The 25,357-nt window shown below is 35.6% G+C and overlaps 1 protein-coding gene across 1 annotated transcript in view; it reads left to right on the top strand.

The window, feature by feature from the left end:
- LOC148946206 (acyl-coenzyme A diphosphatase NUDT19-like) overlaps positions 1-25,357 on the top strand; it is a 45,078-nt gene that overhangs the window by 5,861 nt on the left and 13,860 nt on the right. The window contains exons 2-3 of the mRNA XM_089097867.1: positions 6,832-7,448; positions 9,105-9,312. Of these exons, the coding sequence (XP_088953993.1) occupies positions 6,832-7,448; positions 9,105-9,312 (825 nt within the window). The remainder of the gene's footprint in view (positions 1-6,831; positions 7,449-9,104; positions 9,313-25,357) is intronic.

Raw genomic sequence — 25,357 nt, 5'->3', positions numbered from 1 at the left:
AACTTCCCGTGTTGACACAACCACCCAGGGCCCAGGGGCAGGCGTTATAATTTATGCCCTGGGGGGCATATAAGGTTCTTATGGAAGGGACGATTGTATTTTAGAGAGGGCTCGTTTGATTGAAAATTGAAAGTTCTAGTTCACTTCTTAGGAGTCAAAAGTGATTGGAGGGAAGCTTACACCCCCCCCCCCATGCCCTTGTTCCCCCAAATACATCCGATAAAAATTTTGAGGTAGCGATTTTGTTAAAAATAGTTCAAAGATCATATAACACAAACTCCGGGGTCGACAAAAGCCTCCACGGCCCGGAAGCAGACGTTGTAAGTTATGGCCTGGGGGCAAATATGGTTCTTATAGAAGGGATGCTCGTATAAACTTCAGAAACGGCTAATTTGATTGGAAATTAAAGGTTCTAATTCACTTTTTAAGAGTCAAAAGATATCGGGGGCAACTAGCTCCCCCCACGCCCTTCCTTCCCGAAATGCATCAGATAAAATTTTGAGATAGCTATTTTGTTAAAAATAATTCAAAGGTCAGATAACAAAATTCCTATGTCAAAACAACCCCCTAGGGCCCAGGGGAAGGCATTGTAATTTTTGCCCTTGGGGCATATAAGGTTCTTATGGAAGGGATGCTTGTACAAACTTCAGAGAGCGCTTATTTCATTGGAAATTGAAAGTTCTAGTTAACTTTTTAAGGGTCAAAAGTGATTGAAGGGCAGCTAGCCCCCCCCCCCGCCATTTCTTCCCCAAATGCGTCAAAGAAAAATTTTGAGATAGACATTTTGTTATAAATAGTTCAAGTCAGATAACAAAAACTCCAGTGTCGACACAGCCCCCAGGGCCTGGGGGTAGGCATTGTAAGATATACCCTTGGGGCATAATATGGTTTTTATGGAAGGGATGCTCGTATAAAATTCAGAGAGGGCTCATTTGATTGAAACTTGAACGTTGTAGTTCTATTTTTAAGAGTCAAAAGTGATCAGAGGGCACTTATCCCCCCCCCCCCAACGCCTTTTTTCAATACAATGCATCAGATAAACATTTTGAGATAGCCAGTTTGTTAAAAATAGGTCAAGGGCCAGATAACAAAATTTCATGTGTCAACACAACCTTCCAGGCATTGTAAGTTATGCTTTGGGGCATATGGTTCTTATGTAAGGGATGCTCGTATATACTTCATAGAGGGCTAATTTGTTTGGACACTGAAAGTTCTTGTTCACTTTTTAAGTCAAAAGAGATTGGTGGGCAACTAGCCCCCCCCCCCCTCACGCTCTTTTTGCCCAAATGCATTAGATAAAAAATTCGAGATACCTATTTTGTTAAAAATAGTTAAGAGGTCCGATAGAAAAAACTCTGGTGTCGACACAACCCCCCAGGGCCCAGGGGTAGTTGTTGTAAGTTATGCCCTGAGGGCATATATGGTTCTTATGAAAGGGATGCTCATATAAACTTCAGAGAGGGCTCATTTGATTGGAAATTGAAAGTTCTAGTTCACTTTTTAAGACTTAAAAAAGATCCAAGGGCAACTACCCCCCCCCCTCACGCCCTTTTTTGCCAAACCCATCCGATAAAAATTATGAGCTAGCCATTTTTTTTAAATAGCTCAAACATCAGATAACAAAAACTCCGGTGTCAACGCAACCCCCCAGGGTCCGGGGGCAGGCGGTATAAATTATGCCCTGAGGCCAAATATGGTTTTTATGGAAGGGATGCTCGTATAAAATTCAGAGAGAGATTATTTGACTGGAAATTGGAAGTTCTAGTTTACTTCTTAAGAGTCAAAAGTTATCGGAGGGCAACTAGCTCCCTTCCCCTCCGCTCTTTTTTTCCCAAACCCATTCGATAAAAATTTTGAGAAGACCATTTTGTTAAAAATATTCCAAAGGTCAGATAACAAAAAAAATCCGGTGTTGACACAACCCTCACGGCCTGGGGGTAGACGTTGTAAGTTGCACCCTGGGGGCAAATATGGTTATTATAGAAGGGATGCGCGTATAAACTTCAGAGAGGGCTCATTTGATTGGAAATTAAAAGTTCTAATTCACTATTTCAGAGTCAAAAGAGATCGGAGGGCAACTAGCCCTCCCCCCACGCCCTTTTTCCCACAAACCCATCGGATAAAAATTTTGAGATGACTTTTTTGTTAAAAATAGTTCAAATATCAAATATTAAAACTCCGGGGTCGACACAACCCCCCAGGACCATGGGACAGGCTCTGTAAGTTATGCTCTGGGGGCATAATTGAAGAGGTGGTCGTATGAACTTTGGAGGGAACTCGAATGAGACACACCCTAGTATTAAATCCAACCCTCTAATATCCACACATTTGCAATGCAAATGGGAGGATAGCTCTATATAACCTACTGCTTGTGAGTGGTTATCTCTTATGTAAAGTTAATAATGTAATTAATTTTTTTCTGTTGCTAAGTTTTAGACAATAGAAAACTAAAGGTAATAAAGGCAATAAGGTTTTGGTGTTTTATTGTTTTTTTTTAGTTGTGCGCTTAGATGCCACGGGACCACCACGGGCCACCACGGGAAGGTTGTGTACAGCCAGCCCTGCCCACCCCTTATCATTAAGCCCCCGCCCCCACCCATTGTGCCTTTTTTCCCCAAGTGCATCAACAAAATCTGACATAGCTAATTTGTTCAAAATAGTCCAAAATTCAAATTACTATAACTTAGGGGTTGAGAAATCCTCCATAGCCCCTGGGACAAGGATTGTAACTTATGTAAGTTGCCTATTATTAGAATATAAGATTTTAGTGGAAGGGGTCGTCTTATTTACTTTGAAAGGGGCTCATTTGATTGGAAATTGAAACTTCTAGTTTTTTTAAGAGTCAAAAGTGATCAGTGGGCAATTAGCCCACGTCCCACTTTTTCAAAGGGCCCACTTTTTGTGGTGATAATTTTGAGGTTGCCATTTTGTTCAAAAAAGTTCAAAGGCCAATTATCTAGTCTTTCGGTGTTGAACCCCCGCCCCCAACCCCAGGAAAATGGCTCTGAGTTACGGAACTTGCTTATTGTTACTTTGACACTTTGTTTACTTCAATAGGTGGATTTAGTGATTTACGTGGCAACTTCGATTTACGATGCAAGGGCTGTAAGTTATGCAATCTGCTTATTGTTACTGTGATAACTTGTTTACTTTCATTCTTTCTTTACTTTGTTATTTTTTTTCTTTGATATTATTACTTTGACACTGCTTTTGATACTTCAATGAATATGTGGCGTTGAAAAAAAAGTATGATTTTGAAATAATGAATATTTAAAAACTGGGAACTTTTTGCAATCAAAAACGAACAAAAATTAATTAAAAAACTTTCCGAAAAAGAAGTTTTTAAAAGAAAAGTAAAGGCCTTTTTAAACTTAAGATCAGTTGATAGAAATACCTGTCAAAATTCAAACTCAAAACGACCAGAAATTACTATTAAAGAATAAATGAAACCCAAAACAAACAGAAATTAAATAAACAATCATAGCGAAAAAGTATACAAGTAATAATATAAATGAATAAATAAATCTTAAAGCGAGTAATGCTTAAATTGAATATGTAAATCAAGCTTAAAACGTAAAAGAATATTTTGCTATTGAAGTATAAATGAAACCCAAAACCACTGTATAAAGATAATATAATCTATTATCTATTATTTATATACTGTGCCCAAAACGAACAGAAATTAAATTGACAATCAATGCAAACAAACATACAATAGGCACTAATATAAATGAATAAATAAATCTTAAAACGATTGATAGTTAAATTGAATTTACATACTGATGTTAAGATGAACAAAAATCACATCAAGTTTAGGTATGACTCTCTTCTCTCACAGCAAAAGTCTAAAACCTATTGCGTCATGGGGGCTTTACTGAAAACGAATTTTACGAAAACTATTTTCTTTTGTACTTAATAAACATTAAAATTACAGCAAAACTTTGAACTGATGAGCTTCAGCAATTAGTATCATTATACATAAAATACTCAGTTTAATTTATTAGTTCTTTCTAAGATTGTTCAAGAAGAATATAGTTTCACTACAAACAAGAGTTTGGATAGTGCCCCCTTCCTTAATTGTAAAAATCTAAAGCCTACTGCGTCATTGGTGCTTCACTGAAAATGAATTATATTACAAATATTTTCTTCTTCAGTTCTTACAGCATTGAAAATGAAAATAAAATTACCGTGAAATAAATTCTTGAACTGATGGATCTTTCAAAAATTAATATCATTATATATCAAACATTCAATTTGATTTTGTTTATGAATTCTACTACTGTTCAAGACACATATATTTTTCAGTAAAGCGCCAATGATGCCTTTTGCTGAAGCTCTTGCTGACTAATTTAGGCTAGTGGTTGGTCTCTCCAGAAGAAACATGTTAATAAAACATAAACAAAAATAACAAGTATAACAATGGGGATTTTTTTTTTGCAAGACAGTGGATTTTAATTGGTGCTATGCTGAGGACAGCCCTTGGACATAGAGTCTAAATATTCATTTAAAGTTTGGAATTCCACTGTTTTATGAAAAAAATTCCCTATTGTTCTACTTGCTGTTTTTTGTTTATGATGGAAAAGCAGTGTGGTCTTTGCTGCTATTTAATAAAACATTTCGTTACTTCATAATAGGAAGACAAGTTTTAGTCAGCAGATATTCCTGATGCTTCCACTTTTATTCACTTTTTCCTACTTTTTATCACTTTTTTTGTAAATAGATGAATTTGACATTGAGTATTCCATAGCTGACACCTTTCTTCAAATTAAGTCTTTTTTTCTTCTTTTCAATAGTTCGCTAACAGTTTTGTTAGGAAGACAAAAACAAAATTGATTGCTAACAAAAATTGTTAGTAAAACATTCACAGAGACATGATAATTGGGCAAGAAGTTAAAAAAAAGTTTAGAAATAAATTTTGAAAATTTCAGGACTGTTCTTTGGGCCAAGAGAACGTCAAGGGAGCAAAAAAAATTGGTGAATATATTGGTCAAGTCAGGATAGCTAAAAAAAATAGTTTTTGTCTCTAATTTGTTGGATAAAGTTTAGTTTTTGTTTGTCAAAAAAAAAAAAAAATAATTCAAGAAATATCAGCAGCCCTGAGTTTTCTACCAATGTTATGAGCATAGAAACGAGTCATCCTGCTTTGCTGCATTATCTGGTTTTGAATATTGTACTTTAAATTCTCCAACTACAATTTGATTTGATGGAGAAATTATATAACAATGTTAGTTAACCTTTATTGTTTGGCTGGAAGAAATATGAATATTGGTAAAATTGTTACCTAGCAGTTTTTGTTTTGATGGCAGAAAAAAGACTTTAATTCAATGGCAAACGAGCGAGTTCTATGATGGATAAATATCTTCTTTGAGATGAATTTTCTTAGCAGAAAATAATGTTTTCTGTGAAGTTTATCTTAGAGCAGGCCTATACTTTACAGCAATAATGCAGGGCAATCTTGTTGGAGTATTCCCCTTGTAAATGATCTAACTCGGTTAACATTGCTGGGAAAGTGCTTTGGAGTCTGACTTTGTTTAGTTGATAAAAATTATTTTTCTTTTATTTGTTTTTATTTATTTATTTTTTATTAAAGAAAAGGGTGGGCTGTGCAGGAAAAGGGGTAGGAGAATGTTGAAATTTTAAAGAATTTAGGTAAAATTTACTGAGACTTTTTTTTAACTAAAAGTTCCTGTAAAAGGATATTTAATGATTACTCTCTGTGTTAATCATTCCTTCTTTCCAACATCCAACGATCACTAGCCTGAGCAAGCAAACAGGAAGTAAAAAGTTGGTCGAGCTGGTGGATGGACTTTTTATAATGATACCAACGAGGGGAATGAGGGACATGAGAGAACCCCCCCACCAACATATTGAGAAACGGCTTTGTTTTGGTATTTTCATCAACAAAAATTGCCCCCATCCCTAGATCTAAAAACAAAACATTTTTACCTATCCCCTAACCTTCGTGATTTTACGCCACTGAGAACATTTACTAAGACGCCACTGATAAATATATATATATATATATATATATATATATATATATATATATATATATATATATATATATATATATATATATATATATATATATATATATATATATATATATATATATATATATATATATATACATTGATATATACACACACACACACACACATATATATATATATATATATATATATATATATATATATATATATATATATATATATATATATATATATATATATATATATATATATATATATATATATATATATAACGTGAATGTCCGAAATTGGTGAAAAATACTTTTTTTTTCTCCTTGGAATTAGTTATTGTTGCCAGTCAACTTTTTTAATTTAATGCAAGGTTTGATGATGACAGGTTAGATTAGATCAGGTTGGGTTAGGTTTTTAACCCATTTGTGATACTTATAATCAAATTTAACCTAACCTAAACTAACATAACCTAACTAACTTTAAATTTTACCATCATAGCTTGCATAAGAATGAAAAAGCTGACTCACAAAGCTAATTGAATCGAAGCAGAGAAAAGGGAATTTTGGACATTCACGGTAACATCCAATATGAGTAGATTGGACGAACAAAGGATATTTGCTGTTGCGTTGGACTCAGGTGGTTTAGTGGTGCAATAAGTTGTTAGTGACAGTAGTAAAAGTTGTAGTGCTGATTAATTTTATCACATTTATTTGGAGTTTAATAAATAGGATACAAAAATTTTAGCTTTTGTCATTTGGAAACTCATTGAGATCTTTATATCTGTGTGCTTTAATTTTGTTTCTATCTACCTCTTCAAAACTTGTCCAATAGTAAATTATTCTTATAGTCAACCGTGGGCTGATGCCAACAACACCTTGGAAAGCTGCATCTACACTTATAGTTGCTGCAAGGAATTCAGCACTTAACAGAAGCATAAATGAATCATTTGACTACAAATTGTTGTTGCTCAAAAGAAGTGCAAAAAGCGAATTTATGGCAAAAGCATTTGTATTTCCTGGTGGGATTTGGGATCCACATGATAGTGATTTGAAATATGAAGCTTTGATCGGCTGTGATAATTCGGAATATAAAGCGGATGCACTGCCAGAGTTGTACAAATCTCGAGATCTTAACAAGTTGATACCAGAGATATATTTTAAAATTACTGCCATCCGTGAAACTTTTGAAGAAACCGGAGTTCTGATCTGCCAAAAGACAAAGAAAGTAATTGATCCATGTTCATTGAAAATTTGGCGTCGTAAAGTTTTTGAGAATGCAAGTATGTTTCTCAATTTATGCTTGGAGTATAGTATACTGCCTGATGTGAAAAATTTGTATGAATGGTCGTGCTGGTTGACACCTGTGGATGTTGGTCCTCGGCGATTTGACACAATGTTTTATATCTGCTGTCTAGAGGAAATTCCATTAGCAACTGTTGATGATTCTGAAATAAGTGAATTCAGGGTAAATTGTTTTCTTGTTTATTTGACCTTTTCCCAACTGTAAGAGCATTTGGTAGGAACTACCAAGTCTTGCCTTTGCCAATCCACATTATTGTATCCAGAGGAATGTGTGATGTTCTTTCCAGGAAAATTTTGGTATGACCTTAATGACTGTGTTCTAAAGAGCATACAGTCACCTCTTTGTAAGGAGCTTCCTCTGCCATAGTTGGCCAGTGCATCAAGACAATCGCCTAGAGACACAGGCTACTGAAATTCTGACAGCTTTCATATAGTTTATGATGAGGCAAAAGCTACAAGTAATTATTCAAAATAATATTTTGGGGCATTGCATGTTTTTCTGGAACTACCTCCTCAATGGGAGTATCCCATCCTCTTATTTTTTCAAGCAAAAATCACCTGATATTTAATGATTATGAGACTATAATGAAATTCTCCTTTCTGATCTTATAGCATATTTGGCGTTGCTGAATATGCTAGCATAATAATAAAGATATATATCACACAAGATTTGGACTCCTCTTTAATTTGGGTTTTCCTTGCTATTTTCCATAATGAAATTCTAAAGTTCATTATGTTGCATTATAAGTATCCTATTTAAATTGGTGTACTGGTGTGTTTGCTTACCAAGGATTGTAATATTTGATAATCTACACTCGCACATGAAGCGCTCCTAGAGCAGTTTAGTAGGCCCATGATTTCAGTGAGAAATCATGTAATTTATTAGGATCAGGCTTTTATGCCAGAATGATAGTGTGTCTGAGACTTTTATCAAAATGTATTAGAAAGTGATAATTTTCCTTTAGATCACAGGTGCACACAGTGGCGATCCCAGAAAGGGGGGTCAAAGCATGAAAAAACTAAATCTTCAGGCTGTAATTTGAAAGTTCCAAGAAGAGTCCCTCAGACCAATCTCCACTCTCATCCTCTATGCAGGTTTGTTCTAGTGAATGTATATCCTCTGATTGTATGTGCTGAGGCATATTTATTTCAAAGGAGAGAGTAGAGACTAGCTATGATTTGGACAAATAATGCTTTAGTATGACTAGCTCAGAGACTATCTGATGTAATTTTAGTTTATAATATCCAATAAAACTGCCACATTTTTAAGATACAGAATGTCATCTTTGCAATGTTTCTGATGTTTATTGTAGATTAAAAGTAGTTCATGCCGAAAACTTATTACCCTTTGTTTTTCTCTCCTTTAAAATTTTCAAAACGCAGATGCCCCATTTTGTTCGGGGCAAACAACGTATTATCATATAAATAGTATAGTCTCAGGGGGAAATGTTCGATTTTAAACTGCTTGAATTGGTATATCTTAAGTACCTGCAATTAGCATGCCACTACTGATTACTTTGCATACTAATGACGCATTTACTTTAAAGTGGCTGAGTACGGTAGAAGCCCTCAAGCTACATATAAGAAACTAACACCAAAAACTTAGTACCTTTTATGCTGCTCTCCTGTAAAATTTTGAAAACGTTAAACGTCCCATTTTGTTTTGGTCACAACAATGTATTATCATCTAAATAGTATATTCTCTGGGGAAACTGTTTGATTTTAAACTGTTTGAATTGATAGTACCTTAGGTACCTACAGTTAGTATGTCGCTAGCCTACTGATTACCTTACGTGCTAAAGAAACATTTATTTTAAAGTGGCTGAGTCCTGAAGAAGCCCTCAAGCTACATATCTCCCATGAAATTTGGCTGGCACCTCCCCAAGTCTATGAACTTTCTCGTCTATGTGCATTCAAGTCCTTTGATGGATTGAAGGATTTTGCAGAGAAAAGAGCCAAACTTGGTGTTAAAAGATGGATGCCTGTCAGGATGAATGCCACAGACGGCATTATATCTACTTTACCAGGTTAGCTTCATACTTGAATAAAAATCAATTACAGTCATTTTATATAGTATTATTAAAATATCCAGGATTAAAAGAGAACATGGATAGGGTAGTAGAACTGCTAAAAGGTCGAGAGTAGAATAAGGTCAGCTGAGAAACTAGAAAGAAATCTGTGAGAACTTGAAATGAAAAGTTGGCTTGCAATTGCAGAGATCTGTTTATTCACCATAAACGGTAGAAAAACATCCAATGATTGAAGGTACAAAAGAGGCTTCACTACATCTACTGAAGAACTACTTAACTAAATTTGCAATGTTTTTATACCAAAGTTAAGCCATGCTATTCAGCTTCCCACCCTAGTTTTTGTATGATGTACTTGTTCAATTCAGGAATGAAAAACTATTCCTGTACTAAGCATCAAGTTGTATATTAATTTCGATTAAACCTGTCTAATTTTTTTATTTTAAAGAAAAAAAGGGTTTATTTATTAACAACAAATATAACAAAACATGAAGCAAAGCTTGTTTAGGTAAATAATCACACCACTAGGCCTATATATAAATTAACTTATGAAAGGTGACGACAATTAAACACCAAAAACAAAACAAGAAACCACAAAAAAAAAATCATTTGGTACCTCCCATCTTCAATCCATCAAACAAAAAAAGAAATCAAGTAATTTGATTAACTTAATAAATAAAGAAACCAAAGAGCTCACTGCACGTCCTTTTCACATACCCTAAAACAATGGTATTCCATTAAACTTCGGAGCATACTCGGGTTTGTTTCCTGCACAATATTGTGTGGCAAAATATTCCAGACATTAGGACAAACATGGCAGACAGAAAACTTAAACTGTGTATTAACTACTCTAGGATTCCCATACTGACTTGAACTCCTTGTATTATGCTCGTGAACACTAGAAACCGGTAAAAAAAGATCAGTAAAGCACTTTGGTAGCAAATTATTTTGGTACTTAAACATAAATAGTTCATTATAAGATTTAACCACACCAAACATGGGCAATATCTTAAGTTCGACATACTTGACCCTCACCGAAGAACGTTTATCAACACCCGTCAGCACTGTAACCATTTTACTTTGTTCTACTCTCAATGGATGCCGATGAACTGCAGCCGCGGAGGACTATGCAGTAGTACAATTTACCTGCTGTATATGCAGAAGAGGGAAATAAAATGTCCGTGGGATATTATCCAGGAAACCATTCTGTAGTTTTCTTATCGTTCCGATGCTACGAGCAATCTTTCCAGAAATATGACGGACATGATTCTTAAGGCTGAGGCACTCGTCCAGTATGACTCCAAGAAACTTCACTGATTTAGCACGTAAGATGATGTTTCCTCTTATCTGAATCTGCTCAATCCAAAGGTAATAATTAGGGCTTCTATCATACATCACCAAGCAGCTTTTCTTGTGGTTCATTTTTAGATTACTCAGTCTTATTCATTTTACAATATATAGGATGCTAGTTTTCAAAAGATGTTAGCAGCTCCTTTTGTGTCTTAGCAGCCACCGTGTAATGGGTATCATCTGCAAAGCTCGGTAAAATAGCCTTAACCTTAAATACTTCACTAGTTAACTGACCACAGCTTACCAGGCACATCCAAGTCATTTATATATATATATAAAACAATAGAAGACCCAATACTGATCCTTGAGGAACACCACATGTTATACTTTTGTCACTCGATTTAAAATCCCCCATTTTTACGCACTGGGTCCGTTTATTCAGAAAGGGACTTAATAATTACAATGAATTACCTCAAATACTACAATTCTCCAACTTTTTCCCCAATATTTCATAATTCACGCAGTCAGAGGCCTTCTTAGTATCTAACAATACAGACGCAACTTTCAGACCACAGTCCAACTTATTATTAACAAACGACGTTAAAGATAGAATAGCTTGCTCGGTCGACATTGCTTTCCTAAAGCCAAATTGAGCAGAACGAAAAAATAATCTTGATTCAAGGAACTTCACAATTCGCTTATATATTAACTTTTCAAACACTCTAGATATAATAGGAAGTAGCGATATCGGTCTGTAATTATCCAGGTCTTCCGAGTCACCTCCTTTAAACAAAGACTTCACCTGTGCTTTTTTTTCCTGAAACGATCAGGAAAAACGCCAAATTTGAAACACTCATTAATTAAAAACACAAATCCCATACAGATCACTGGGTAAACACCACGAAAAACCTTTAGAGTAATGAGGTCAGATCGGGCTGCACCATTTTTCATATTTTTAACAACTTCAGATACTTCACTTAATTTTACTGGCTTCAAATAAGCTGGCACATCACATTCTTCAGGAAGGAACTGCGTAAGCTCACCATCATCATGCTCGGGTGAGACACTCGATCCAATTTTAGATGCAACAGTAGAGAAATGTTCATAAACTGATTCGATATTCACGCTGCCGGGAATAATTTCACCCACACGAGACTGATCTGGTTTAATCACAGATTTAATTAGCCTCCATGTTTTTCCAGGATTACTCTCTGTTCTTTAAACTTAGATGCAAAATAGTCAGCTTTAGACTTTCGTAATAAACTATTCAGTATAAGACTTATAATCTTCCTCAGTCACACCTTTCTTATATATTAATAAAAAAAAAACTTTTCGAAAAATAAGTTTTTCAAAAAAATTCAAACTCAAAATGACCAGAAATTATTATTAAAGAATAAATGAAACCCAAAACGAACAAAAATTAAATAAACAATCATAGCAAAATCATACAACAAGTAATAATATAAATGAATAAATAGATCTTAAAGTGAGTAACGCTTTGATTGAATATGAAAATCAACTTTAAAACGAAAAAAAATATTTTGCTATTCAAGTATAAATGAAACTTAAAACGAACAAAAATTAAATAAACAATCAGTCCAAACAAACATACAATAGATATTAATGTAAATGAATAAATAAATCTTAAAACGAGTGAAACTTAAATTGAATATGCGAATGAAGCTTGAAACAAACAAGCAACAAGCTTGAAACAAGCTTGAAAATCAGTACAAACAAGAGTTTGGGTATCGGCTCTTTCTCTCACTGTAAAAGTCTAAAACCTACTGCGTCACTGACGCTTTACTGAAAACAAAACTTAATACAAATATTTTCTTTTGTACTTAATATTGAAAACAAACATTACGATTACAGTAAAATTTTGAACTGATTAGCTTTCAGCAATTAATATCATTATACATCAAATTTTCAGTTTAATTTATTAGTTCTTTCTAAAGTTGTTCAAGGCGCATATAGTTTCACTACAAACAAGAGTTTGGATTAACTGTAAATAAAAACCAAAAGCCTACTGCGTCATTGGCGCTTAACTGAAAACGATTTATATTGCAAATATTTTCTTTCCCAGTTCTTCCAGCATTGATAATAAAAATAAATTACAGTGAAATAAATTCTTGAACTGATGGATCTTTCAAAAATTAATATCATTATACATCAAATATTCAATTTGATGTTGTTTGTACTTTCCAAGACTGTTGAAGACGCATATAGTTTTCAGTAAATCGCCAATGACGCAGTTGGTTTTAAACTTTTACTGTGAGAGAAGGAGGCGATACCCAAACTCTGGTTTGTAGTGATTTTGTTCGTTTCAAGCTTGATTTGCATATTCAATTTAAGTTTCACTCGTTTTAAGATTTATTTGTTCATTTACATTAGTATCTACTGTATGTTTGTTTGCATTGATTGTTTATTTAATTTTCGTTCGTTTTAAGTTTCATTTATACTTCAATAGCAAAATATTTTTTTTCGTTTTAAGCTTGATTTTCATATTCAATCAAAGCATTACTCGCTTTAAGATCTATTTATTCATTTATACTTCATTACTTCATTACTTCTTGTATGTTTTTTGCTATGATTGTTTATTTAATTTCTGGTCGTTTTGAGTTTGAATTTTAACAGGTATTTCTATCTGCTGATCTGAAGTTTAAAATGGCCTTTACTTTTCTTTGAAAAACCTATTTTTCGGAAAGTTTTTTTTATTAATTTTTGTTCGTTTTTGATAGCAAAAAGTTTCCAGTTTTATAAAATTCCTTATTTCAAAATCAAACTTAAAAAAAAATCAAATGTTCATCAGAGTATCAAAACTGGTATCAAAGTAACAATATCAAAGCGAAAAATGGGTTTGTGTCAACCTTGGAGTTTTTATTATCTGATGTTTGAACTATTTTAACAAAATGGCTATCTAAAAATTTTTCTGGGAAAAAAGGGCATGGGGGTGTAATTGCCCTTCGGTCTGTTGTGAATCTTTAAAATTGAACTATAACTTTCTTTTTGCAATCAAATGAGCCCTCTCTGAAGTTTATACGAGCCTCCTTTCTATAAGAACCATATATACCCCCAGAGTATAACTTACAACGGTTGTTCCTGGGCCCTGGGGGTTGTGTCAGCCCAGGAGTTTTAATATCTGATGTTTGAACTATTTTTGAAAAATAGTCCCCTCAAATTATTATCGGATGGTTTTATCCATCTGATAAACCCAGAAGGTATGTAGGGCAGGAGGGGCTAGTTGCCCTACGATCTTTTTTTACTCTGAGAAAATGAACTAGATCTTTTAATTTCCATTCAAATAAGCCCTCTCTGAAGTTTATACGAGCGTCCCTTTCATAAGGACCATATACGGCCCCAGGACATAGCTTACAATGCCTGCCCCCGGGCGCTGGGGGTTGTGTTGATGACGGAGTTTTTGTTGTCTCACCTTCGAACTATTTTAAAAAAATAGCTATCTCAAAATTTGTATCAGATGGGTTTGGGAAGAAAATGGTGTTTCGGGGGGGGGGGGAACTATTTGCCCTCGGATATCTTTTGACTCTTAAAAAGTGAATTATAACTTTCAGTTTCCAATAAAATGACCTCTCTCTGAAGTTTATTCGAGCATCCCTTTCATAAGAACCATCTACGCCCCCAGGACAACACTTACAATGCCTACCCCCCGGGCCCTAGGGGGTTTTTTTGACACCAGAGTTTTTATAATCTGATTTTTGAACAATTTTAAAAAAACTGGCTATCTCAAAATTTGTTGCGGACGGGTTTGGGGAAAAAGGGCGGGGGGAGGGCTAGTTGCCCTTAAATCTCTTGACTCTAAAAAGTGAACTAGAATTTTCCATTTCTAATCAAATGACCCCTCTATGAAGTTTATACGAGCCTTTGATAAGAATCATACATGCCTTTAGGGGAAAACATAGGACACCTTCCCCTGGGCCCTGGAGGGCTGTACTGACACCGGAATTTTTCTTATCCGACCTTCGAACTATTTTTAACAAAATATCTATCTCAAAATCAGATGGGTTTGGAAAAAGATGGCGTGAGTGGGGCTAGTTGCCCTCGGATCTCTTTTGACTATTAAAAAGTGAGCTCGAACTTTCAATTTCCAATCAAATGAGCCCTCTCTGAAGTTTATACGAGCATCCCTTTCATAAGAACAATATATGCCCCAGGGCATAACTTACAACGCCTGCCTCCGGGCCCTGGGGGGTTGTGTCGACACCTGAGTTTTTGTTATCTGACTTTTGAACAATTTTTACTTTAATGGCTATCTCAAAATTTTTATCGGATGCACTTGGGGAAAAAAGGGCATGGAGGGGGGTTAGTTGCCCTCCAATCTCTCTTAACTCTCAAAAACTGAACTAGAACTTTCAATTTCCAATCAAATGACGCCTCTATGAAGTTCTTACGAGCATCCCTTCCATAAGAACCATATAATCCCCAGGGCATAACTTACAATGCTATCCCTCGGGCCCTTGGGGGGCTGTGTCCGCCCCTGAATTTCCGTTGTATGGTCTTTGAACTATTTAAAAAAATGGCTATCTCAATGCTCTTATCGGATGGGTTTGAGGGGAAAAGGGCGTGGAGGGGTGGGCTAGGTGCCCTCCAATCCCTTTTGACTTTTAAAAAGTGAACTGGAGCTTTAAATTTCCAATCAAATGAGCCCTCTTTGAAGTTTTTACGAGCATCCCTTCAATATGAACAATATATAACCCCAGGGCATAACTTACAACGCCTGCCCCCGGGCCCTGGGAGATTGTTTCGACACCGAAGTTTTTGTTATATGATCTTTGAAGTATTTTTATCATAATGGCTATCTCAAAATTTTTATCGGATGTATTTGGGAAAAAGGGCATGGGGGGCTGGTTACCCTCCGATTTCTTTTGACGCTTAAAAAGTGAACTAGAACTTTCGATTTCCTATCGAACGAGCCCTCACTGAAGTTTGTACGAGCACTCCTTCCATAAGAACTATATATGCCCCCAGGGCACAACTTATAACCTCGCCCTGAAGACTGCGGAGGGAGTGTCCCGCTCAAAGACATAATTTCCAGAACTTTCAACTACGTTGAAGAAAATGGCTATCTCAAAAATTTAATTGGATGTTTTTGGGGAAATGGTGGGCGTGGAAGGGGTATTAGTTGCCTTCCAATTACTTTTGATTATTAAAAAGGGCACTAGCCATTTAAATTTCCAGTCGAATGAGCCCTTTTGAAGTTTCCATGACAACGCTTTCTATAAAAACCTTATATGTCCCCAGGGTATAACTTACAAAGCCTACCCCCCAAGCCCTAAGGGTTGTGTTGACACCTGAGTTTCTGTTATCTAATTTTTGAACAATTTTCAAAAAACTGGCTATCTCAAATTTTTTAGCGGATGGGTTTGGGGAAAAAGGGGGGGGGCAAGTTGCCCTCGAATCTCTTAACTCTAAAAAGTGAACTACAACTTTTAATTTCCAATCAAATGAGCCCTCTATTGACACCGGAGTTTTTACCTTATCCGACCTTTGAACTATTTTAACGAAATATCCATCTCAAAATTTTCATCAGATGGGTTTGGAAAAAGAAGTCGTGGGGGGGGGGTTAGTTGCCCTCGGATCTCTTTTGACTATTCAGAAGTGAGCTCGAACTTTCAATTTCCAATCAAATGAGCCCTCCCTGAAGTTTATACGAGTATCCCTTTCATAAGAACCATATATGCCCCAGGGTATGACTTACAACGCCAACCCCTGGGCCCTGGGGGGTTGTGTCGACACCTGAGTTTTTGTTATCTGACTTTTGAACAATTTTTACTTTAATGGCTATCTCAAAATTTTTATCGGATGCACTTGGGGAAAAAGGGGCGTTTGGAGGCTAGTTGCCCTCCAATCTCTCTTAACTCTCAAAAACTGAACTAGAACTTTCAATTTCCAATCAAATGAGCCCTCTCTGAAGTTTATACGAGCATCCCTTTCATAAGAACCATACATGCCTTTAGGGCAAAACTTAGAACGCCATCCCCCGAACCCTGGGGTTGTATTGACACCGGAGTTTTTCTTATCCGATTCATTGCCCAACCGGAGTTTTTCTTTCAGTCATGATTCATTGCCCAACCGGTTAAGACCGTATTGCTTGCTATCGCCCACTCTATGAATCACGTAATGAAATGAATGACGATGGATTATTGCTAAATTATCTGCATGCTGTGATATAAGGAAAACTTTGTACAATCTGATAAAAGACAATCTGAAAATACAAGCCTTTCCCTAAATAAAACTCAACAACGGAAATGATTAGCTGTTATTCCTCCACAGTGATTTAAGGCTCAAATTATTCGTGATATGAGATTAAAGGAATAGTACAGTGGGGAAAAAGGACTGATTTACGACTGGTGGCTTCTTCTTTTGCCAGTAAGTCAATTTTAGCTATAGCTAAGTTAAGATGGGCAAGAAAGAAAATAAAAGAGGTCGTTCAGATATTGATTCTAGCGAGGATATTGCCACAAGTACCCCAAATACGTCAGGAAATCCGGATATTCGGAAGCCAGTGACAACTCAGGTTTCGTTAATGACCCTATCAGAGGAATTTGCAAAGATGATAGACATTATGCGTAAAACTCAATGCTCAGTCCAATCAATTGAACAGCGATTCATTGTAGTAGAAAATAGAATAAAAGCAATTGAATCAGAGCAATTAGCCTTAAGGTCTGAATTCTCCGGGATTAAGTATTGTACAAATGCTGTAGAAAATGACATTTCTTTGTTGAAAAATGATAATTTTAACCTGCAGTCAGAAGTCAAATATTTTAAAGAAAAGACCCTGTGTATGTCTGATAGGCTAATGGCTGCAGAATATCAGCCTAACGAAAACAATGTGGTTGTATGGAATGCAGTCTGTGAGGATGAAGATCAAGCCAAACGTATGTTTACCGAGATATTTACGGATGGACTAAATTTACCAGTGATACCCCATTTTTCAGTTGTTTCAATAAAAAAGTATAAGAAATATTTTAAGGTTAATGTAAAAAACTGTGGAAACAATATTGAAATCCTTAAAAATGGGAAAAAGTTTAAAGGAAGAAATATAGCAAACCAGGGAATCATTTATGTGAGTGATGATGCCCCATTTTCTGTGAGAGAGGCAAGAAAAAAAAACTATATGAAAAAAAAATTGTGTCTTAAAACGATGGGTATCTGTTCATGGGTATCAAACACAGTTCCACCATATCTTCAGTTTGAACGTCCGGGTGGTACGAAAATGAAGTTTACGTGTGATGAATGGATTGAGGAACTAGCACATAAGCCTCCTCCCTCCACAGCTTCCAGATGTGCTAAAAAATTAGTGTTGTATTGAATGTGTTTAGTTTACTTATTGGTTAATTATCTTTTCTTTTTCGCTTGGTTTAATCAAATAGATATGGAAAAGTTGATAGTGATGAATTTGAAATATTTGGGTTAATGTTAATTTTTAGTTTTGATTAAATAATTTAAAATGTTTGTTAATGTGAAATTATTTTGAGTGGGTGGTAGCGGGCTGATGTCTTTTTGAATGGTTTTGCCTTGTGCCATGAAGCTTGCAATAATGTGCTTTTTTAAATTGCATGTCCGCTTTGCCGGAATATATTTTGTTATTTTTTTTGTATTTATCTAGGTCTAGGTATATGTTTAGTAGATAATGATTTTTTTTCGCCACCGCCACCCTCTACCGTCACATACATTAACTTTTATTGATGATGGTTAGAGATATCGTTTTTCCTCCTGGGAACAGCAATGTCCTGCAACTTGAAAGTCGAAGGGTTGATTTTTCCAGCCAGTTTAATCAAAGGATAAATAGAAATTTAGATATTAATGCCACTGAGATTTTCACAAATGAACCATCAAGGTATATTTTTAAAGAGGAAGCACTACCCTTGTATTGTGATAGGGGCCATTTTGGCCTAAACATTTTTCATTTGAATTGTCACGGATTGAATTCTGCGCATAATTTTTTATCGGAATTAATAAATACTAATGTCTTTCAGGTGATCGCTTTAACTGAAACGTGGTTAAATGATAATAACTCGCAATTACTACATATCCCTGGGTATAATTTATATGTAAGGAATCGCGAGTATTACCAACATGGAGGCCTAGCAGCTTACATTCAGGCTGATTATAAGGTTTCAATAAGAGCAGATCTTACAATATATAGAGAGAAAGTTTGCGAGTGTTTTGTTTTACATATAACTAGAGAGAATTTGAATTTTTGTATTTTTGTAGTATATAGACCTCCACAAAGCCTGCTCCAAGACTTTATGGACCTATTTGAAGAACAATTAATGAAACTTCTGATTAACTCTATGCCATGTTTTATTATGGGGGATTCTAATATTGACCTTATTGATCAGTCATCTGCTAGCACTGAATTTATTAATAGAAGTTTATCCAATGGGTTTCATCCTTGTATAAATATCCCTACAAGAATTACGGGAACATCAGCTAAGCTTCTGGATAACATCCTTTCTAATGTACCTTTGAGTCTTCCCAGGGTCCTTATCAACGATGTATCTGACCACTTTGGAGTTTCAGCAAGCTTTAGAACTGTCACGAAGGTGGTTAAAGGCAAAAAATCAAGGATTCCAGTGATCAGTAAAAATGCGATGGTAAAACTTAAAAATGACATAGAAAAGGTGAATTGGTACGATGTTCTAGGCGAAGTTCAGGACGCAAATTCAAAGTTTGTTTTATTTTATGAAAAGTTGCAGAGTTTGATAAGTCAAATAGTAATATTGAAATTGTTTAATAGAGAGCACTCAAGTAAAAAACCTTGGATTAGTACTGTGATTATGAAGCAAATAAATGTAAGAGATAAATTTTTTACAGCTCAAATAATTAACACGACACAATAAAATAAGCAATTATATAAAGTTTATCGAAATAAGTTGAATACAATTTTAAGAAATGAAAAAAAGAAATATTTTGAGAAAAAGTTTAAGAAGGTCAAAGGATGCCCTAAGAAAACCTTGGAACTAATAAAAGAAGTAATTGGATTAAAAATAAATAGTGTTCCTGACAAATTAGCTAGTTTAATGGGAAAGAATTTGAATTCTGAAAAGGACATATGCAATGAATTTCTGAGTTATTTTTCGAATATTGGTCTGAATTTAGCTGTGTCAGTTGTGCCTGATAGTGGTGACCCAACGTCCGAGTCCTTACTGAGGGACCCCATTGATGTGTCTCTTCACCTTAGACTTCCTCTAACAGTTGATGAAATTAAAGAAATTATTTACGGGTTGCGCAGTAATTCATCTGCTAGCTATCATATTACTCTAAAAACACTTAAATGTGTTTTTCCTGTTATAGCTGAAGTTCTATGTGGGTTAATTAATGAGTGTTTTCATCAAGGAAAGTTCCCAGACTGTTTTAAAGTTGCCCGTATAACCCCAATTCACAAGGGTGGTATTCAAAATGACCCAGGAAACTATAGACCGATATCTGTTTTACCCATTATTTCCCGTGTTTTAGAGAAGTATTTTAGTATTAGAATGATGAGTTTTTTGGAGGATCATAAGTTACTGGTAGAGACACAATTTGGGTTCCGTAGAAAAAGGACAACGGAACAGGCGATGATTTATTTGACAACTATTATTAATGATGTATTAGATAAAGGTTTCAAAATAGGTGGTATATTTTTAGATCTGATGAAAGCTTTCGATACTGTGGATCATGAACTTCTACTTAAGAAGTGTGAGGTGTATGGTTTGAGGGGTAAATCATTAAATTTTTTAAGAAGTTTTTTAAGTAATCGTTATCAGTATGTCCAACTAAAGGATACTTCTTCCGAAAAAAAGCGTATTGAAATAGGTGTTCCGCAAGGATCAGTTCTCGGTCCTATATTATTCTTGATATTTATTAAGGATTTACCAAATTGTTTGAATAATTTTTGCTATGGAATAAATAAACTAAAGGCAAACCCTACTAATGAAACAGTTTTACCCTTTGCTGATGACACAACATTCATTAGCACAGCTAAGACAGTGAAGCTGCTACAGATTTCCATGAAGGAATCAGTTAATAGAATAACAGCATGGCTGAGGGTAAATAAATTAAGGATTAACATGGCTAAGTCTAACTTTATTATTTTCTCGCGATCATCAAACTTTTACCCGTTGATCAAGGAATTAGATATGCCCAATGGCGTTATAAAACGGACTGCGTCTTTTAAATACCTTGGGATTGTAATAGATGAAACTCTATCTTTTAAGGAACATGTTACTTTAACTAGCACAATTCTGGCAAGAAATCTCGGTATAATGAAGAAACTCCAACATTGTTTTCCCAAGCCTGTCCTTCGTCATCTTTATTTTTCTTTAATACACCCGTATATACTTTATTGTTCAAGTATTTGGCTCTCTACTTTTTCTTCTACCCTAAAACCAATAAGAGTTCTACAAAATCATGCAGTAAGAATTTTAGCCGGTATATATCCACGTATGTCTGTTAGAGAAATTTACCCAATTTGAAAAATTTTGCCGGCTGCAGGCCTTCGTGAGTTCTATGTATTGTGGTTTATTTTTGGACTGCAGCAGGATGTTCAGTCTCGGTGTTTTGGTGATTTATTGTCCATTAGGTCTACTGTTCATTCTCACGATACAAGGGGTAGCGCGGACTTCTGTGTACCTTGATGTATATCTTCACGTTCATGTTTTTCTGTTTTTTATAGAGGTACGCGGAAATAGAATAGTTTGAATAGTGATATTAAGACTATTGGTGACCCCAATATTTTTAGAAAAATCATTAAGGAACTGATTTTTGCTGAATATGAGTTTTGACTGATTAATGTGATTTATTTATTGTGGGGGTTTTGCTGATATGATGTTCCCAGAGGAAGTATAATATATTATATTATTTTGTATTTATTGTTTAGTGTGATGGTATTAGTGGTGTCGGTGGCCAAGTGTTCTTTGTGTTAAGGATTTTGTTTTCTCTACCTCCCCCACGGACAAACTTTGCTTTTTAGGGGAGGCAGCAATAATTTTTTGTTGATATGTTGTTTTTTTTTCAATAAATCCTTATTCTTCTTATCCGACCGTTGAACTATTTTTAACAAAATATCTATATCAAAATTTTCATCAGATGGGTTTGGAGAAAGAAGTCGTGGGGGGGGGGAGGGGGTAGTTGCCCTCGGATCTCTTTTGACTATTAAAAAGTAAACTAAAATCTTAAATTTCCAATCAAATGAGTCCTCTGTAGTTTGTACGATCATCCCTTCCATAAGAACCATACATGATCCAGGGCATAAGTTACAGCGCCTGCCCTCTGGCCCTGAGGGGCTGTGTCGAAACCTGAGTTTTGTTATCTGACTTTTGAAGAATTTTTAACTTATGGCTATCTCAAAAGTTTTATTGGATGCATTTGGGGAAAAAGAGGCGTGGGGGGGGGGCTAGTTGCCCTTGAATCTCTTTTGACTCTCAAAACCTGAACTAGAACTTTGAATTTCCAATCAAATGAGCCTTCTATGAAGTTTTTACGAGCATCCCTTCCATAAGAACCATATATTCCCCATGACATAACTTACAACGCCTGCCCTCGGGCCCTTGGGGGCTGTGTCCGGCCCCGAATTTTCGTTATGTGTTCTTTGAACTATTTTTAAAACATGTCTATTTCAAAGTTCTTATCGGTTAGGTTTGAGCAAAAAAGGGCGGGGAGGGGGGGGGGGCTAGATGCACTCCGATCTCTTTCGACTCTTAAAAATTGAATTAGAACTATCAATTTTAAATTAAATGAGCCTTCTTTGAAGTTTATACGAACATCCCTTCGATAAGAACCATATATGCCCTCAGGACATAATTTTCAACGCCTGCCGCCAGGCCCTAGGGGCCTGTGTTAACGATGGAATTATTGTAGTATGGTCTTAGAATTATTTTTATCAAAAAACCTATCTCAAAATTTCTGTCGAATGTATTTGTGAAAAAGGGCGTAGGGGGGGGGGGGGGCTGGTTACCCACCAATATCTTTTGACGCTTAAAAAGTGAACTACAACTTTCAATTTCCAATTAAATGAGACCTCTCTGAAGTTTATACGAGCATTCCTTCTATAAGAACCATATATGCCCCCAGGGCATAATTTATAACCCTTGCCCTGAAGACTTTTTGGGGAAGATAATTTTGGAGACGACACTGCCTTTCCATGACGATAAAATAAAAGTTCAAAATAGGGATAAAATCATTTCTAATAGACAGTGCATAGAAATTCACAAAAATACCAGCTATTTCGGTCACATATACAGTGACCGTCATCAATAGTAAAACTAAAAAAATACACATTTTTGGTCAAATCATCCGCATAAATATGACGTAGATAATTTTGGAGCCCACACTGCCTTTCCATGACGATAAAATAAAAGTTCAAAATAGGGATAAAATCCTTTTTAATAGACAGTGTATAGAAATTGACAAAAATACCAGATATTTCGGTCACATATACAGTGACCGTCATCAGTAGTAAAACTCTAAAAAAATACACGTTTTTGGTCAAATCATCCCCATAAATATCACGTAGATAATTTCGGAGACCACCCTGCCTTTCCATGACGATAAAATAAAAGTTCAAAATAGGGATAAAATCCTTTTTAATAGACAGTGTATAGAAATTCCCATAAATACCAGATATTTCGTTCACACATATAGTGACCGTCATCAGTAGTAAAACTCTTCAAAAAAAAAATACACATTTTTGGTCAAATCATCTCCATAAATGTGACGTAGATGATTTCGGAGACCACACTGTCTTTCCATGACGATAAAAGTTCAAAATAGGGATAAAATCCCTTTTAATAGACAGTGTATAGAAATTCACAAAAATACCATATATTTCGGTCAAATATACAGAGACCGTCATCAGTAGTAACACTCAGTTTTACTACTGATGACGGTCACTTTATATGTGACCGAAATATCTGGTATTTTTGTGAATTTCTAAACACTGTCTATTAAAAAGGATTTTATCCCTACTTTGAACTTTTATTTTACTTTGTGGGGAGTTTCATGCTCAAAGATATAATTTCCAGTCCTTTTAACTGCGTGGAGCAAAATGGCTATCTCAAAGTTTGATTGGATGTATTTGAAATTTTTACAACATCACTATCTGTAAAAACCATATATGTCCCCTGGAAATAACTTACAACCCTTGCCATGAGGGCTCTGAGGGGGATATCATCCTCAAAGACCTAATTTCCAAAACTTTCAACTACGTCGATTAAAATGGCGATCTAAAAATTTTTATTGGATGTGTTTGGGGAAAAGGTGGGCGTGAGAGGCGGGTTAGTTGCCCTCCAATCCCTTTCGACTATTAAAAAGGGCACTAGCCCTTTGAATTTCCAATCAAATGAGAGTAGTAAGAGAGGTGCTGATTTGAACCGTGCTTGCGTAATTTGTCTTACCTCTCGCCTGAGGCATGAATATACAGTGTAGTCTAACCGGTACATTGGCTTGTCAGGGTCAGTCACCTATTACTATGAACGGTACTTGGCTTAGCAGACGGGTTTTTATGAGGTAACACGCATTTTTTTGGGGTCAAACGGTGATACGTATAATCTGGTTTGGTTGGTACAATCTGCTTTGGCGGGTAAAATCTGGTTTGGTTCAAGTTTTTCTGACACACTTCATCAGATTTCTAATTCACGGTATGCGTGACTGGCATATTTTGTTTAGCTGCCAATATAATCTATTATTACATTCAAGTTTTTCTAAAGCAGTATTGTCCATAACTTAATTTACGCAGACAATGAACGATATTAATTAATGTTTTGAATAATAGGAGTGTGAATGATTCTAATTAGTGATTGGATTGTATGACGGTGGAGAAAAAGGATTAAACTGATTAACAGTTAAGGTAACCCCGAAGGGGTTGTTAACTCAGGTAATTTGTTACTTGACCTAGCTTTACCTCCGATGTGGTCTGTATAATACACAAGTAACGTTTGAAAAGTATTGTCAATTTAAAATAGGATCTACCGTTCCCTTCGTTCCCCCATTTCTGCGGGGCAGGGGAGGGTAGGTGAGGGGGCGGGGGAGTCAATTTTGGAGGTATAACAAGTACCATTCATTGCGATCGTAGCTCTTTGTTGGCCCGTTTTAAATACTTCAGCTTGTCTATTCATTTGTGTTAAATAAAAATCTTGAATCTGGAAAATGAAAAAATAAGTATTTAAACAAAATGTACGATCCTGCTAATTAAGGAATAGTAGACTACACTCAGAATTGTTTGCATGAGGGGCCTGTCTGTGTCTCTTTGAGCTGTTTGTGTCTCTTGAGGCTTTGTGTGTCTCTTTGGGCTGTGTGTCTCTATGAGCTGTTTTAGTCTTTTTGTTATGTTTGTGTGTCTCTGTGGGCTGTTTGTGTCTTTTTGGTCTGTGTTTTTCTCTTTGGGGTGGTTGTGTCTCTTTGGGCTGTGTGTGTTTCTTTGGGATGTGTGCGTCTCTTTGGGATGTGTGTCTCTTTGGACTGTTTTAGTCTTTTTGATCTGTTTGTCTCTCTTTGGACGGTTTGAGTCTTTTTTGGGCTGTGTTTGTATCTTTGGGTTTGTGTCTCTTTGGGCTGTTTGTGTTTCTTTGGGCTATGTGTGTCTCTTTGGGCTGTTTGAGTCATTTGGTCTGTGTGTCTTTCTTTTGGCTGTTTGTGTCTCTTAAGGGTCGTGTGTGTCACTTTGGGCTATGTGTGTCTCTTTGGGGCGTTTGAATCTTTTGGTCTGTTTGTGTCTGTTTGGGAGTTTTTTTCTCTTTTGGCTGTGTGTGTGTCTATT

Source organism: Artemia sp. Qi Xiang Cuo, chromosome 12, assembly GCF_049724085.1.
Source record: "Artemia sp. Qi Xiang Cuo chromosome 12, ASM4972408v1, whole genome shotgun sequence".
NCBI lineage: Eukaryota > Metazoa > Arthropoda > Branchiopoda > Anostraca > Artemiidae > Artemia > Artemia sp. Qi Xiang Cuo.
This window is presented reverse-complemented; position numbering and strand designations above follow the sequence as displayed.